Source organism: Gorilla gorilla, chromosome 23, assembly GCF_029281585.2.
Source record: "Gorilla gorilla gorilla isolate KB3781 chromosome 23, NHGRI_mGorGor1-v2.1_pri, whole genome shotgun sequence".
In the NCBI taxonomy this organism is placed as follows: domain Eukaryota; kingdom Metazoa; phylum Chordata; class Mammalia; order Primates; family Hominidae; genus Gorilla; species Gorilla gorilla.
In genome coordinates, this window is record NC_086018.1 from 40,217,361 (window position 1) to 40,235,510 (window position 18,150).

Below are 18,150 nucleotides of genomic sequence, written 5' to 3' on the forward strand. Positions count from 1 at the left end.
GGGTGGATTCCTTAAGGTCAGGAGTTCAAGGCCAGCTTGGCCAACATCGTCAAATCCCGTCTCTACTAAAAATACAAAAATTAGCTGGGTGTGGTGGCACGCACCTGTAATCCCAGCTACTAGGGAGGCTGAGACAGGAGAATCACTTGAATACAGGAGGCGGAGGTTGCAGTGAGTCGAGATCATGCCACTGCACTCCAGCCTGGACAACAGAGTGAAACCCTGTCTCAAAAAAATCAAGGGAAAAAAAAACCCTAAATATAATATTTAATATATTGATTCAGAAATTTAAAGAAAATTGGCCAGGCACAGTGGCTCAGGCCTGTAATCCCAGCACTTTGGGAGGCTGAGGCAGGTGGATCACTTGAGATCAGGAGTTTGAGATCAGCCTGGCCAACATGGTGAAACCCTGTCTCTACTAAAAATACAAAAATTAGCCAGGTGTGGTGGTGCATGACTGCAGTCCCAGTTACTTGGGAGGCTGAGGCAGAAGAGTCACTTGAACCCACGAGGAGGTGGTTGCAGTGAGCCAAGATTGTGCCACTGCACTCCAGCCTGGCAACAGAGCAAGACTCATCTCAAAATAAAAATAAAAATAGAAAATAAAAATTAACCTAAAACCAGTTAACATATACTGTCAGGTAAAAAAAAGATTAAAAATTTCCCAAGGGGGGTTGGAAAAATTTGGGAGGGGCACCTTCTATGAGAGGGGAACAAGCAAAGACTCCCCCACTAGTAGGGCTATGCAGCCTCAAGGGACCCATGGCCACCAGATCTACCTTCTGTCACATCCCTGCACGCCTTGGCATTCCTTAATGTCTCAAAGGTGATTTGTACATACCAAGTTATATCCATACCCATTCAAAGGCAATTACCTCTGTAATATCATTCATGTCAGAGGTCATTGTGATTCTCATACACAATTATACCAAGGCAAACAGGGGTCAATGTTGGACAGAAGCAAAGGGGACTTCTGCTGAAATGAATAGATTCACAAGTCCCACACTTGTGGGAAGGGAAAAAGGAAGGGAAAAAGGAAGGGAAGTAAACACCCTTTTTAAATATAGAAATGTTCTAGTTTTTGGCAATTTTCAGAGTAGTGTGACACAGGGAGAGGAGCAATGTCTCTTGAGGACTTCCCAATATTTTAATATAACATCATGCTTGTCAAAACACCTGATAAATACATAGGCCAAAATGGATCTCTAATGAAATATATGTGACTTTATCTTACATGATAGGATTAAGGGCATGCTCATTAAGCAAGACCAAAACTGAATGCATCTATCTGCTAAAACCTAGTAAGATAAAACTAGACTCAAAGTATCCTGGACAATTGAAACATCATCTGTCAAATTAAATAAAAGGCAAGTTAGTGTAATTTTAGTTTGTCCTTGAGTGCACTGAGAAAAGTAGAATAAAAGCTAGGTAAATAAAAGCTAGAAACGGATCTTATAGTGATAGTGGTACATCAGCTCAAAGAGACAACAAGCCTAACTTTTTTCTTTTTTTTTTTGGAGATTGAATCCCACTCAGTCGCCCAGGCTAGAGTGCAGTGGCACAATCTTGGCTTACTGCAACCTCCGTCTCCTAGGCTCAAGCCATTCTCCTGCCTCAGCCTCCCGAGCAGCTGGGATTACAGGTGCCTGCCACCATGCCCAGCTAATTTTTGCATATTTTTAGTAGACACGGGGTTTGACCATGTTGGCCAGGCTGGTCTTGAACTCCTGACCTCAGGCGATCTGCCCACCTCGGCCTCCCAAAGTGCTGGGACTACAGGCGTGAACCATCATGCCCGGCCCAAGACCTGAATTGAGACACAGGATCTAGAGATTTGCTGGGGAAGATTTAGCCTGATTATTGATTATCAATTATTGCTATAGAACACCTAAAAGTTTACACAAAAAAACTGGGCTGAGATATGTTAATAATAAATGTTGAAATAACGAAAACACTGTCAGATGGTCACATACACATATGCACATCAAAAAGCAATAAACAGGCTGGGCGCAGTGACCCACACCTGTAATCCCAGCACTCTGGGAGGTCAAGGCAGATGGATGATCTGAGGTCAGGAGTTCCAGACCAGCCTGGCCAACATGGTGAAACCCCACAACAAAGTGAGATTCTGTCTCAAAAAACAAACAACAACAAAAAACCCACCAAATACTGTGACTTTCCAAGGAAAGCTGGGAAGCAAGAACTCAACTTTGACAAGAGGATGATTAACGGATTATTTTGAGCGCTCAAATTTGACTAAAGAATTTTGTACTTGAGGGTCTTAAATGTTACATCCTCCTAGGATCTTTGCATTTTAAAATGTCATTGCGTATAAACTTCTTAGGGGAAGTAAATCTTCTACCTCAAACTTGGAGTTTCACAGTGATGTTAATAATGGAGAGAGGGAAGGAGGGAAAAAGAAAAGACCATAATTGGGAGATAGGGGACATGATAAGAGGAAAGGGCAAGCTCCTTGCATGACTGAATTAAAATGTTCTAATTTCAAATATATATTTCACATTCAATATAATTTTTACTATAGTCTATGGGCACTTCCTTTTTGCCAGAAGGTTATAAATAACATGGTAGACTACTAAACATACAGTTGTACATCCATCTGATCCCTTCCCACGAAAAAGTGGATAAACTTGCAAGATAAACTCATGACACCATGAGCAATGGGAAGCTGGAAACAGGAGAGATGAAGTGAGTAACAGTGATTCTGTGCACTGCAAGGAAGCAGACAGTAATGATGAGTGCAGTGGAGGAGCCCCCAGAAAGCCAGCCACTTTAGGGCACAGAGCTTGGGGAGGCCTCAGTAAGTGGGGGTGCAACATGGGGCTGAAAAATAGAGCATTAGCCCAAAGTTTCTAAGAGGAGTTAGATCCTTAACCCAGTTCAACCAGGTAACTGTTCTCATCTACTGAAAACAGGCGGGAGATTGTCAAAGTCCGCGCACTGAATCATGAGCCCATATCCCCACCCACACAACCCTACCATCCTCTTCTCCACTTGGCTCTTAGAATGCTGGCAGCCAAGCTTGCATCTCTAGACAGGAAATCTCAAGATTTTTCTCTGGAACAAAAAAAAAAATGTTTTTTTTCCTCTGGGAAAACTCAACTCAGAAAAAAGACCTATATGCTGGCTGGCTGCCTTATTATTCTACGGAGAGGACTACAGGCTAGCAAGCCTGGCCCATACTGTAACACAGAGCTTCAAGCCATTTTTTAAAACATCTCTTTCTCTCTTAAAAATATAAATCAAGGCTGGGTGCAGTGGCTCAAGCCTGTAATCCCAGCACTTTGGGAGGCCGAGGTGGGCGGATCACCTGAGCTCAGGAGCTCGAGACCAGCCTGACCAACGTGGAGAAACCCCATGTCTTCTAAAAATACAAAATTAGCTGCGCATGGTGGTGCATGCCTCTAATCCCAGCTACTCAGGAGGCTGAGGCAGGAGAATCGCTTGAACCTGGGAAGCGGAGGTTGCGGTGAGCTGAGATTGCGCCATTGCACTCCAGCCTGGGCAACAAGAGCGAAACTCTGTCTCAATAAAGAAAAAAAAAAATCAAGACATCTGAAGAACCTCTAACAAGAAAGAGAAAATAGGAACCAGACAAAGATTTTTAAAAATTATAGTACAGGCCAAGTGTAGTGGCTTACGCCTGTAATTCCAGCACTTTGGAAGGCTGACGTGGGAGGATTGCTTAAGCTCAGGTGGTGAGACCAGCCTGCCTGGGCAACAAAGTGAGATGCTGTCTCTACAAAAAGTAAAAAACTTAGCCAGGTGTACTGGCATGCACCTGTGGTCCAGCTACTTGGGAGGATCCCTTGAGCCCAGTGGTTGGAGGCTGCAGTGAGCCATCATCACATCACTGCACTCCAGCCTGGGTAAGGGCATGAAACTGAAACAAAAACAAAAACAAAAAATATGTTATAATGTATTCAAAAAGTAAAAGAAACGATTATAGCCATCAACTAGGCTCTGATTATTCTTTAAAAGTCAGTACATTCAGAGAAAAAAAAAGCTCTTCAAAATATCAGGAAAAAAATAAATAAAAGGCTAGAAGGCTGGGCACTGCGGCTTGTGGCACATGCCTATAATCCTGGTACTTTAGAAGGCCGAAGTGGAAGGATTGCTTGAGTCCAGCAGTTTGAGACCACTCTGGGCAACACAGTGAGACCTTGTTTCTGCAAAAAATATAAATATTAGCTGGGCATGGTGGCACACGCCTTTAGTCCCAGGTACCAGGGAGCCCCAGAGTTCGAGAATGCAGTAAGCTGTGATCGCACCACTGCATTCCAGCCTGAGTGACAACAAAACAAAACAAAACAAAACCAAAACAAAAACCACATACAAAAAAAATTAGATGATAAAGCTGAAGAAAGCATAGAGAAATCAGAACAAAAAGATAATGAGATAAAACATAAAACAGAGGAGAAAAGATAAAAACAGAGGATCAATCCAGGAGGTAAAATGCCTTATATTAACAGGAATTATAAAGAGAGCAGAGAAAATAGAGGGAAGGAAATTTTCAAAGAACTACCACATGACAAATTGCCTGAACTGAAAGACATCAGCGTACATAAGATCTCATAGAGTACCAACATAATCATGAAATGACCTAGTCAAGACCTATCATTTTGACATCTCAAGACCCTAGGGAAAAGGAGAAGATCCTCAAACTTTCCAGAAGAAAAACAGAACGTGCATCAAGGGATGAAAAATTAGAATGGCAGTCTTCTCAACTGCAGCACTGGAAGCTAGAGGACAAACCAGGAACAACGACTGCAAGACAGTGAGAGAAAAATCACTTCCAATCTAGAATTCCACACCTAGCCAACTCTCAATTAAGCGTGAGGCTAGGATAAAGTCATGCTCAGATATATAGGATCTCAACATTTTTACACTCCCACACACCCTTTCTCACAAAACTACTAAAGGATGATGCACGCCCTTAAATGAAGGCTCACTTTAAGAATGAGGAAGACATGGGATTCAGGAAACAGAACATTCAATAGAGAGAAAGAAATGAAGATGATGATGTTGATGATCTGCCCCAGGATAAGTTATGAAACAGATCCAAAGAATAAATATCCTAACTGGAAAGTGTGCGTTAGAAAAGATGTGGCCCAAGAAACTTGAAATATAATAATATGCTTCGTAAGCATTATACATTTCAAAAAATGAAAAACGATTTTAGAAGTCTATACAAATCTTCCAAATTACCTATTTCATTTTCTGTCCATCACATGGGCATAGGCACTTTAATTTGGAGGAATAATCATGTGACATGTAAGAACAAAAACATGCAAGAAAAGGAACCAAATGAAATAAAAATCCCAAGCTGGTAAGAGATTTCTCATACTCACCATCTCTCTGGCTATTTCCAGCGCTTCCTGCAGGCCATAGAGCCTGCCACAAACCAGGTAGATTCCATTGGCCCAGAGAATACAACCCTCATGGACCCAAAATTCATTGCTGTCAAGAGGTAGTTCAGGGATTTGTAACTCCAGCTCAGGGCCACCTTCTGAAGTGGTGGGCACGGAGGGCTTCGAGTCCAAAACAGTCTTTTCACTGCTGCCCTCAGTGGCTGCTTTTTTACAAGGGAGCCCCCTGGACAGGGACCGAGGGCCTCCACCACAGTCTTCTGAGCGGTGGCGCCGCTTAAACCTGGGGTGTGCGGCCAGGCTTCTCTGCTCCTTCTGCTGCTGCTGCTGCTCTTCCTCCTCCTCAGTGTCCGTCTTGGAGCCATTAGAAGCACTTTTGTGCCGTACCTTAACTTTGCTCTGCATTTCTGTGGCCCTCTTAGGAGGTGGATTCTTCGGGAGAGTGGCTGCATAATCTTGGGGATAAAAAGGTCCAAAGAGGTCACCCATGTTCCGGTAACTGGCCCACTTGCCACACAGACAGCAAACCAGGTGCCCCATAACCGAAGACTCTGTCACAACAGGTCCCTGCAGCATAAAGGACGAGGCCGGGAGTGCCTTGCTTTCAGTGCTGCTAGGTGGAGGGGTCAGTGACCTCTGACCCTTCCTGCCCCTCACTAATTTGGTCTGTTCTTCTTCCTCAGCATTGATGATTGTACAAACGGCTCCAAGTTCACACTTATTTACTACATGGATGTAAGGGTAAAAAGACTTGTTCTTGGCATCAGTTTTATCCAGTGGCTGGGTGGCATATTTTAGTTTGATCTCAGGTTCTTGGGGTTCCACAATGGGAACTGCTTGTTTGGTTTTTCGCTTCCTCGGCTGGGCCCCAGGCTTCCTTCTCTCCCTCCTTTGCCTCTGTTTTTTTGGCTTTGGCTCTCCATCTGCAGAACCTTCTGGTATCTGCGGGGGCTGAGGGGGTGGAGGCGGTGGCTGCTGCTGTTTCTTTTGCTTATTCACACTACCAATGGGTCTCCCCTTCTTCTTTCCTGATGGGAAATATCCCTTTGGAGGGAAACCCTCTTGTTTCGGTGAAATCGTCACTGTATCATTCTCCTTCTCTTCAGCCTTGGGGTTTGCCTCAGGGGCCAATATGCCCCCTGGAGGTACATTCTTTGAATCTGGAAAGATTAAAGGTGCTGTTCCACCCAGGGAACCATCTGGTCTCCCTTGGTTACTACCAGGCTTCTGTGAGGTTGTGGATGTCATGGCACCAGGGGGTTCCTTTCCGGCAGTAACTGTTTCTGCATGTGTCTCTGTCTTCACTTTGTCATCCACGCTGCCACGCCACTCTTCTGAAGACCTTGGAAGAGGTTTCTCTATGTGCAACTCCTGGTTTGCTGGACTGACTAGGTCCGAAGCCACCTCACCTTTTCTCTTCTCTATGTCAGCATCCTGAACAGCAACACTCCCACCTTCAGGAGGACCACTCTTCAAAGACAGTATATCATCAAGCGTAACCGTGTCTCCCCCAGCCTCCGCACTGTTCGAAGATGCGCTCCTCCTAATATTTGGGGATGTAATCTTCTGAACTATAGCTTCCAATTTCAATCCCCGTCCTTTCCGTGGGGGCAGTATTTTGGTCTTAGCAGGGCTTGTGAGGGTAACAGCAGGGCAGTTTCTATTATCTGGACTTGGAAGGTCCTTGGAGGAATCTCTCTTAGGGATAGACTTGATATCCTGACTGTGAGAAAGATGGGCATAGGAATTGAATGCTTTATCAGCGCCTTCTTTTGATGAGTGAAGGAAGCGACCTTTATCTTCAGTGCTACTGTTCTTTACATCTTGTGACTGTCTCTTACTGGGAATGGGAGAGATAAAAGAACGAACACGCCTCCTCATGATTAAGGGGTTTTGAGAAGAATGATCCTCCTGGCCTGGAAGTCTCAGCATAACACTACTAGGTTTGGATGACTGTGTAGCCTCAGCTAGTCCATGTCCATCAGTCTCATGGGGCGGCCCATACCTTTTTTGACTGCACATTCCTGGAGGACCGCTGCTTTTGGCTGGAGAAGTTTGCCGAGAAAGATCCCAACAGGATTCTTGTAACTTCTGGGAGCCATGCTTTAATTCCATGCCCTTGTTAGGCAGACCATCACTAGACATTAGGCAGCGCCCAGCCTCCTGGGCACTGGGGTCATGGTAAGTCCCCACTGGTGGGCCATACATCATACCATCTTTGTCATTTTTCAGAGGGCTCCGTACTCTGTCAAGAAACTGCTGCTGCCTTGGACTCTTCCGTGGCCCCTCCTGCCTGTGCTGTGCTGCAGCAATTACTCCCTGAGCAGAACCACTGCTCCAGTCTTTATACTCCTCTGGTTGCTGTTGGTACATCTGTCTCTTATAATGCAGCTGAGAATTCAAACCTGTGTTAGGGTCCCCATAAGCATGAGCCCGAGTATTTGCATGATAAGCAGAGGCCAGGGTTTCTGAGTTGGGAGAAAAGGGAGTGTGTAAAGAACTCCGGTTAGCCCTCTCTGAAAAGGTCATGTGTGGATTCATGTGATGAGGGTCTCCCCCTGGGCCTCTGCTCCGCCCAGGAGACATTTTCAATTTTTCTGCAAAGTCATGATATTGAGAAGGGGACCGACCCCTCATGCCCTCCCGACCACCAACTCTGCCAGGGACCCGCCGCATTGGCGTGGGTCTGCTGTCTTGCGGGCCGTAGTCTGAAAGGGAATCATGGGTCGCTGCTCCAGGGCTGGCATTGCCGCGGTAAGACTCATGCTTGATGCTAGGAGGATGGCAGTGGTCTCCAGATTTCTTGTTGTTGAAACTAGCTTGAGATTTAGACTGTTCAAAGTCTTCCTCTTTTATCTGCCCGCTCTGGGATTTCAGCTTGGTTTCCATGGACACCAAACCACCAGGAAGAATGACCGACTGACTTAAAGTTGGATTGAGACGGTCATTCCTCCCAATTCTGGTGTCGGCACTCATGTGTCCCAGTGAGTGAGCCCCTGGGTCCCTGACAATCTGTCTTAGTGGAGAAATATCACAGATCACTGATCTTCTTTCAGAGAGGGAACCCCCAGGCTCATGCGCTGACGACTGAGGCTCTATTTCAAACTTTCTGGGAATTGGATAGTCAGTCAAATTGATCTGTTTCATTTCAGGAGCTGTGCTGCTTGATTTCCTTTCCCAGGGGCCCCAGTGGGGATTTTCTAATAGAGACCCAATGCTTTTGTTCAGAAGGCCCCTGCTAGCTAATTCATTGGTTTGACTAACCAAGACATTGGGCCTTGTGGTTCCTTCTAGGCTACCAGCCATCCCCTGATGCTCTTGAGTACTCCTAGAATATCTCCTGTCAGGGTGGTGGTGGTAACCCTGAAGCACTTCCTGCAGGAGGCTTGGGAATTTTTCATTTCTACCCTTTCGTTCCCCATGGCCAGTGAAATCTCCCTTTTCTTGCCCTGTAGGATACTGAGGAAAGCCACTGACATTCCGTGGCACGGCTGACCCGAAACTATCTTTGTAACTATAGCGCAGACTTCCAGGAGATTTGCTAGGCTCAGTTCTGCTCGTAAAACCAGGGCCCGCTGCAGAGTGGCCACTCTGGCCATTTCCTTCTCCATTATGGTTGGAGTTGTTATCGCCATTCTTGTTTCCTTTGCTCCCTCCTCCTCCTGGAGGCTCTGGCTGGGGAAGTGATGCATGACTGGTTTCCTTTGCCCCACCATTGCTAGGTGGCCTTTGAGTGGCTGCAGGATCATCCTCTTGGGAGCCTTTATCTTGTCCACCAGGCTTTTCTACCCGACCTGTCATGGCTTCCCGGGAGACAATCACCCCAACTGTCTTCTCATTAACCTTTGGGTTCCCGTCGGATGACAATGGCATGTCCTTAGCGCCTGGTGAGGTGGCCTCTTCTCTTGTGGCAGGACTAGCATTGAGTCTGGGGGGTTCATTCTGAGCACCTTGTGCCGGTGAGGAGCCAGCTTTCTCAGAGGTTCCACCCTTGTAGGTGGTGTCAGAGCTGGTGCTCTGGCCACTTAGTTGCCGCACTCTCTCGCCTTGATCCTCTGAACTGCTGGAGCAGCCTCCATCTAATGACTCTGCCATAGGGGACTTCAGCTGTTCTTCAGGTTGTGAGGAGCCTTCAGAATTTGTGCAGCTATCTGCTTTCTTGGAAGATGAGGGCCTCTTGGAGGTCTTCTTCTGAGGAGTCAGGGCATCAGAAAGTAACATGTGCTGGACAGTGTTAGGAAGATTGGCCACTTGAGTACTCAGAGCACTCAAACTACTCAACCCAGGATCTGTCAATCGCTTTTCTGGTACCCCTTCTAGTCCAAACCCTTTGAAGCCTGCAGCATGAGAATTAGGACTGGGCATCATTGATGGGGTTGGACTGAGTTGAGGCATTAACTGTAAAATTCTGTTTCTGGAACCCATAGGCACACTGCCTTGCCCACACTGGAGATTCTCCCCAGTCTGCATGAGAGGAGATGGGGTAGAACTACAGCTTGGAGACTGAACCACAGAGGCAGCTGGAGAAGGGTTAGAAATGGGGCTGAAGTTCTGGTGAAACTGCATGGGGGACCTCACAGGAACCTCAGGCTGGTTGTACTGCCCCACTTGGCTTTGCAGGGGCAGCTTGGTGGCAGCGTTAGTATACTGCATCACATGCTGAGAAGGGTGTTGTTGTTGCTGCGGTTGCTGCTGCTGCTGCCCCTGTTGGGTCCCTTGTGGAATCTTTGCCTGTTCAAAATTCTTCATAGATTGAGGCTGATAGCTGTAATTGGATTGTGTTCCATAAGCCTGTGCATTAGAACCCACATTGTGTCCTTCATACTGAGATCCAGCATTCACACTGTAACTGCCATCATAGCTCTGTCCAGACTGGCTAAAACGCTGTGGTGAAGGGAAGGAGGAGGAGGAGGAGGAGGAAGCAGAAGACTGATAGTGTTGGCCAAACTGACCCACTCTTAACTGGTAACCAGCAGCAGAGGATGGCAGAGTTGAGGGCCGCTGCATTGGCTGTAGATGGGATGAGCTGGATGCTGGTTGGCCGGTGGCCTGTGGCAGGGGCTGATGGGACTGGTAAAGCTGTTGTCTCAACTGCTGGACTTGCTGCTGCTGCTGCTGGCTGGAAGCCTGCTGTTGGTACTGAGCACTCCCTGGAGAGAAAGGCCCAGTGTAATCCTGTTGATAATGCGACACACCGCCAAGGCCAGAGTGCTGTGCTTGAAACTGGCCCACATGACCCTCACTCCCATACTGATTGCTAAAGCTGCTCCCCTGGGGGGGTCCATAGCTCTGCACAGGCCCAGAAGGCCTTCGCTGAGGAGGCTGTGGGGTTCCTGTAGTCACGGGGTCTTTGTTGCCTGCCATGTAGTAAAAATCTCCAGCCTCTTTCCTGAAACCCTGGTAACCTTGATGGCCAGAGGTCTCGCTAGCCATCGCTGCCGCAGCAGCTGCTGCTCCTCGTCGTCCACCACCACTGCCACTGCCACTGCTGCCACTACTGCCACCTGCACCTCCAAAATTCTGGAACATCTGGGCCTGACGAGGGCTGAACTCCTCTAGCCGGGATGAGCCGTGTACCTCCTGTGGGTAGCTTTGCTGGTTTCCGTGGTAACTGCTTTGCTCCCGAAAGGACTGCATACTGTTCAGCAGCACAGCAGCAGGCCAACAGCCCTCCTAGAAATAGAAGAAAAGAAAGAAAAACATTAGACACGCATCTCCTCGGTACAAATAAAATCAAGTCTAGATGATGGAGGGGATAAAGATGAATCAGATGTCCAGATGAAGCTGACTGGTTTGAATTTCTATTTTTTTTTTTTGTTTTTTGAGACAAGAGTCTCACTCTGTCACCCAGGCTGGAGTGCAATTGCATGATCTCAGCTCACTGCAACTTCTGCCTGCAGGGTTCAAGCAATTCTCTTGCCTCAGCCTCCCGAGTAGCTGGGACTACAGGCGCATGGCCACCAGGCTCGGCTAATTTTTTGTATTTTTAGTAGAGACAGGGTTTCACTGTGCTGGCCAGGCTGGTCTTGAACTCCTGACCTCGTGATCCGCCCGCCTCGGCCTCCCAAAGCGCTGGAATTACAGGCATGAGCCACCACGCCTGACCTTGAATTTCATCTTTTATATTTTATCCTATCCACTTCTGAAAATGCACATATGCAGAGAAATGGCCTAAAGAGTGAGGCAAGAATCTGTAGTAGAAAAGCAGCACTCTGAGTGCATACAAACCCAATACAGCAAAAACATGTATGTCTCATATATCTAATAATGCCTTATTAGACAAATGAGCCCCCAAACTCAACTGGATTAAAATATGGGGCTGTGTTATTACTGTCAATGAAAAACAGCAATTTTTCAATAAGCCTTCCAGTTATGGGGGGGAGAGGGTGTGGGGTAAGAAAAACCAAATCCCCCCCCCTTTTTTTTTTTTTTTTGAGACAAGGTCTCACTCTTGCCCAGGCTGGAGTGTGCAGGGGCACCGTCGTAGTTCACTGCAGCATCAAACACCTGGCCTCAAATGATCCTCCTGCCTTGGCCTCTCAAAGTTTTGGGATTACAGGCATAAGCCACTACTTTCATTCCTCTGCTTTCATGTATTAGGGTGATCACTGAACTGAGGGTTTTAACACTGGCTGCTGATCACCACTCCCCAACACTGAGAAACAGACCTGGCCAGAGAACTGCAGCCATTTCCTTATGTCCAAGTGCAAATTTTTGCAGCTTTACTATAATTGCCAACTACCTGTGATGACTGGTGACTCCAGGACACTCAGCCCATATGGGTTCCACACAAACTCTGGAGTCAACCTCTTCTTGGCATATGATTGTGTCTACAGCACCCCTCTCTCCACCACTCTCCTTCAATTCCCAGGTACAAAGGGCTAGACTTAAGCCAGTGAATAGCAGTGACTATTCTTCCAGATTATTTTGGGAGGTTTCCAAGAAGTTCCAGCACCTTTACCCGCCATGTGGTATTTGTATTTGCCAGTTTTTTAAATTCACAGCTATTACTGGCCATTACTATGAAAGAATTAGAAGCAATCATCTTGGAGGACAGCAAAAAACAGAGAGGAAAATAGGAATTCATCAAGGACCCAGACTCTTTCAAAGTTATCTGACTGAGCCACCACTTTGTATTACCTATTATAATCCCTCTTAATCAATCAAGCTGATTTCTTTCCCCTTTCACCTGGGCCTGTCTCCTCAGAGTCAGAAATGAAAGGGACAAGGCCAAATTGCTCCAAATGACTTTAGAACCAATTACTTAAAAAAACAAGTTCCAAAATACATATAGGGTAAAGTGAGGTATAATAGACAGTTTAGTTTAGTTACAATGGTTTATGAAGCTAGTTTCCTAGTTCCCCTGAAGGGGAGCTGAAAATGGAGTTGCCTGCAGGAAAGTCAACAACCTTTTTAAAGGTAAGTCAGATTCATCCTCTCCAATCCCTGGAGTGGCTCCCACCTCATTCTTTGGGAAACTGGTCTCAAAGGCCCCTGCTCCGACCCCCATGACCTCTCTGAGCTCCTCCCCTATCACTCTCTGCTCTAGCCCCACAGTTGCCTTGTTCCTGGAACAGGCCTACCACATATCTACATAGGAACTCTGTTCTCACCTGCACGTTCTTCTCCCAGAGCCAGACAGCTTGCTCTCCTTCCAGTCTTTGGGCAAGTGTCACTCATTCCCTGGTCATTCTAGTAAAAACAGCGAGCTCCACACCTTTTCCCTGGCTGTAACTCCCTCCCCTGTTTTATCCCCTGCCTGGCCCCGTACTTACTCCAAACAGACACATATATGCTACTTGTTTACTGTCTGTCTCTCCTCTGACTAAAATGTAAACTCCTTAAAGGGCAGAAACTGCCTGTTCCTTGCTGTAATCCTCACGTCATCACACCGGAGGCTGTGTGAACGATTAAATGGTGTAAGAATTAGGCCTTAGAGAACTAGGCTATAACTCACCTATTCAGAGATGGTGCTGTGGGAGTGACATGAGAGAATTATAGAAAGTGAAAATAGAATATGATCAACCTAAAAGCAGAGCTGGAGGATGCTGAAGACCTTGCCTGTAAAATCCCCTGAGTCCGGTTCTAAGGGAAAGACCCAGCTTGAGTCCACATGAGAACTGAGGAAAGACTTCAGAAAGTAAATATTGATTAGAGCAGAAGATGGCCAGTAACCCCAAATTCTAAAAGCTTGACCCATATCTTGAAATATCGTAAGTCTAAAACAGCTAGACAAGGGTCTACTTCCTTAAGCTTGATTATATAGTCATGTGACCCAAAACAATCACTAAACATTCATGTGCAAATAATGTCAGAATCTAAAGGAAACAACTTCTCATCCTATTCAAAATGCCTCTGTTGCTTTGTTCCAGTGAATCTGCAGGGCAGTAGGTAATAGCTATTCAAATAGCATTCAAATGATGACGATGCTTGACACTGTTCCAGCACTTCACATACACTAACTCATTTAATCCTCACAACACCAGCACGCTCCTTTTACAGATGAGGAAACACAAAGCTCCTAGGCAGCAGGGCTGGGGGCAGGCCATGTTCTTAACATTACATTGCCCAGAGGGTCTTCCACATGGTCAGTAAAAAATGCCAGTTGTCCTGTCAGTTTGGCCTTGAAAGTGGGTAGCCACCCAAAATAAATCTGTCCCTTCACTGCCACCCTCTCATAAGGACCTCCATACTGTTCCAGCTGGCTCTTCACCCCCTCCCCATCATTCTTAGAACTATCAAGAGCAATTCTGTCTACACGAGTATTAATTTTTTCTCCTTGTGATGTGCTCCTGCTCTATTCCTCAGTGCCAGTGGCCTTCTCTAGATAAAACAAGGCTGAATGGGGGCTAAATTGAACAAAAACATTAAAGCTAGCAGTTTAAACTAATGAAAAGCCTTCTCAAGAGATATTCTCTATAAAAAGCTATGTTACATGTTGTTTAATTAATCCTTCTGGAAATAAAATCAGGCTTCTGAAGATCTGAGTGTATAAACAATGTTGCCACTTGCTCCATATTCTTCCTAAATAGGAGCCACCAAAAGCTAAAGGCCACTTTAAACATCAGCGTATCAGGCCTCAGGCTGCCCTATCTCCAGACAGGGAAAACAGATACAGGAAGGACTCCTTCTTAGGTCTGTTCTCAGCCCTCCCCTGCAGATTCCCTGTCCTGTATGATACCCCTTTCCCTATTGTTATGGTTCTACTTTATGAAAAAGAAAAAAAAAAAAATCCAAGGCCAAATACCTCCTGCAGGGTTCCAGTCATGCTAAATATTCTTAGTATACATGAAGCACCTGAGTACGAGAAGGTGGTTGCCCAGGTTTATCTTTTTTAGGAATGCCAAGTAAACCAATTAAGTAAACCAAGTAGCATATACCAACGACAGAAAATGTAAACCTGGAGCTATAAAATAAGTAATAGGCTGGGTGTGGTGGCTCACACCTGTAATCCCAGTGTTTTGGGAGGCTGAGGTGTGAGGATCGCTTGAGGTCAGGAGTTCAAGACCAGCCTGGGTTAAAAAAAATTTTAAATGCACAGTGTGATGAGGTGTGCCTACAGTCCCAGCTGCTCAAGAGGCTGAGGTAGGACGATTGCTTGAACTCAGGAGTTCAAGGCTGCAATGAGCTATGAATGTGCCAATGTGCTCCACCCTGGGTGACAGCAACCCTGTCTCTTAAAAAAAAAAAAAAAAAAAAAAAAAAAAGCTAATAGAGATAATTCCAATTTTATCCCATCATCTTAAAAAAAGCATCAGTGTAGTCAGTTTTAAAGCACTGTGATTAGTAATAATAAGTGCCTGAATTCCTTTGTTTAAATGAATACAAATAGTAAGGAAAATCTGATACCCCAAAGGAATAAGTCACCTAAGGAACTTGCATACATACTCTAAAAAAGAGGCTGGGCACAGTGGCTCACCCCTGTAATCCCTGAACTTTGGGAGGTCAAGGCAGGCAGATCACTTGGGCTCAGGAGTTTGAGACCAGCCTGGGCAACATGGTGAAACCCTATATCTTTATAAAAAATACAAAAATTAGCCAGGCATGGTGATGCGTGCCTGTAGTCCCAGCACCTCGGGGGAATGAGGCAGGAGGATCGTCTGAGCCTCGGAGGCAGAGGTTGCAGTGAGCAGAGATCGCTCCACTGCCCTCCAGCCTGGGCAACAAAGCGAGATTCTGTCTCAATAAATAAATAAAAAAGAGGCCTACCGATGTACTTCCCCCATCCATACTGACTCTCCCTTTCCTGTTTTTCTCCTATATTCCTAACTTTCTGAACAGTTTCAGAAGGGCTGTGGAGGTGTATTAGTGAGGTCCAGAACTCTGTGCCTCAACATTCCAGAGTCCATGTGCCGAACTCACAAACTCACTCATAACCAGCTGCAGACTTGTTCTCCCCATCCTATTAGAGGGCTGATGACCTTGCCCTCTTATAGAAAACCAACATTGGCTTTCTCTGTCCTTCTTCCTCCGTATGTCCAACAACATCCCACTTCCCAATCCATTCTCTTTTTTGGAAAGAGAGTCTCACTCTGTTGCCCAGGCTGGAGTGCAGTGGCATGACCACAGGCTCACTGTGGCCTCAACTCCCAGCTCAGGCAATCCTCCTGCCTCAGCCTCCCAAGTAGCTGGGACCACAGGCATGGGACCCCTGGTTAATTTTTAAAAAATAATTGGGACCATGGCTAATTTTTATAATTTCTTAAAAATAGAGACAGAGTCTCACTGTGCTGTCCAGGCTGGTCTCAAACTCCTGGGCTCAAGCCATCCTGCTGTTTCAACCTCCCAGAGTGATAGAATTCAGCCATTGTGCCTGGCCCCAGCTAATTTTTTCATCCTCTGTCATGATTTTCTGCTTATTCACCTTCTTTGCCTTTAAATCCTCAAGATATTGACAATGATGCATCTAGTTATAGCCCGTGTGAGGGATATTCCCTGTTTGCCCCCACAGCCTCTCCTCACCCATCTCCACCCTACTCTATGCCCTAGAAGGGACAATGGAAGGACAACTGACAGGCCCCACCACCCTTGCCTTCTGACCCAGTTTGGCTGGTAAGAGGCAGGAGAGGAGGAAAGTGAGACAGAAGAACTTAACTCTCCTGGCTCCCACCCCGAGGTTACTGAGGCTGGCTGAGACCCTCCACCAATGGCTGCAGCTCCATCAGGCAACCTCAACATATAGCCACTTTCTCCGAGCTCCAGGAACCACTTCATCCTCTGCCCTTCAGGTCTAGAAGCTAGTAGGTAACAACTCCCTGCTACTGCTGGCACAGAAGACTTCACTTTCCTCTTGGCTTCCCCAAACACTGCTCACCCTTTCCAGTCCCTTTATTAATCTTCTGCATTGTTGTCAACTCAGCATCGTCACCACCCTCCTTCCAAGCTCTCCTCTGCAGATCAGAAGCTGAGAACTTCCATTCCAGAACCCTTTAGCAGCATGGTTCTGGGTTAGAGTTTGCAATGAGAAGTGCAAGAGAGATTTAGAAGGCAAAATAAACGTAGAGGCTGATGACGTTCCCTGGAGGTAGATGCAGCACACGTGGATTCATAGCGGCTTCCCCATGAGCTCACGAGAACCATTCACTATGACACTTTAGTATGAAATCATCAGGAACCTTCCCAATTCCAGTTCTTCCAGGGTTGGGTAAAGCCTTAATTCCTGTATCAAAACCATTCATACCGGAATAGAAAACTTCTCTTTTCCTGAATGAACCCTGAATGATACAATTAAACACTCCTCAAATTACCCAGTTTGAGTGTGCCATCTGTTTTCTACTGGGACCCTGACTGATAAGAGTTTTTCTCATTCCTAGGATTTCAGAGTAGACTATTGCCACTTGGGGAATGAGAGACTTCTATTTCATGCACTATGACATAGAACAGGGACTAAAAATCCTCCCTCAACAAAACACTTAGAAATGTCAGACAAAATGTATAGCCAAGTTGCAAGAAAGTAAGAAATGCCCAAAGTCCAAAATTGGACAAGATACTACGAAGAGAGTTGCAGGCAGGTGCTGGGCTCTGAATGCCAAGCACCTATGGGGCTTATTAACCATATGGCAAAGAGTTTTTTTTTTTTTTTTTTTGAGACGGAGTCTCGCTCTGTTGCCCAGGCTGGAGTGCAGTGGCGATATCTCGGCTCACTGCAAGCTCCGCCTCCCGGGTTCACGTCATTCTCCTGCCTCAGCCTCCCAAGTAGCTGGGACTACAGGCGCCCACCACCGTGCCTGGCTAATTTTTTGTATTTTTAGTAGAGACGGGGTTTCACCGTGTTAGCCAGGATGGTCTCCATCTCCTGACCTCATGATCTGCCCACCTCGGCCTCCCAAAGTGCTGGGATTACAGGCGTGAGCCACCGTGCCCGGCCCCATATGGCAAAGGTTTTAATGACCATGCAGAGACAGAGCAAGGCCTCCGGCCCTCTAGACAGATCAGTACTTAAGGACTCTGGACAGTGTCACTTGTGGCTGTAATCATTTCTAAAAGATAACAAATGCATTTATTATTAGGCAGTAACTAACTCATTTTCAATGACAAAGATAATGTTGTTCTTCCTCAACTGACCCAACTGCCTATTCTCAAAGAAAACCATGATCATCCCAAGCAAGAAGCTTTAGAATAACCCCAAACAGACCTTTCACTTTGACTCTGTATTTACCATGCTACCTCATCATGACACTACTCTCCTTCCTGTATTTGTCCCTTCCCATTCCATCCTCGTCACTGTCATTTTCATCTTTCTTGGGCTAGAATAACACCTGAA

At 46.1% G+C, this 18,150-nt stretch overlaps 1 protein-coding gene across 5 annotated transcripts in view; it reads right to left on the minus strand.

The window, feature by feature from the left end:
- TCF20 (transcription factor 20) overlaps positions 1 to 18,150 on the minus strand; it is a 185,748-nt gene that overhangs the window by 44,688 nt on the left and 122,910 nt on the right. For all 5 annotated transcript variants that reach the window (XM_063704565.1, XM_004063574.4, XM_055374766.2 and 2 more), the window contains exon 2: positions 5,370 to 11,060. In XM_063704565.1, the coding sequence (XP_063560635.1) occupies positions 5,370 to 11,024 (5,655 nt within the window). In that variant the 5' untranslated portion in view covers positions 11,025 to 11,060. The remainder of the gene's footprint in view (positions 1 to 5,369; positions 11,061 to 18,150) is intronic.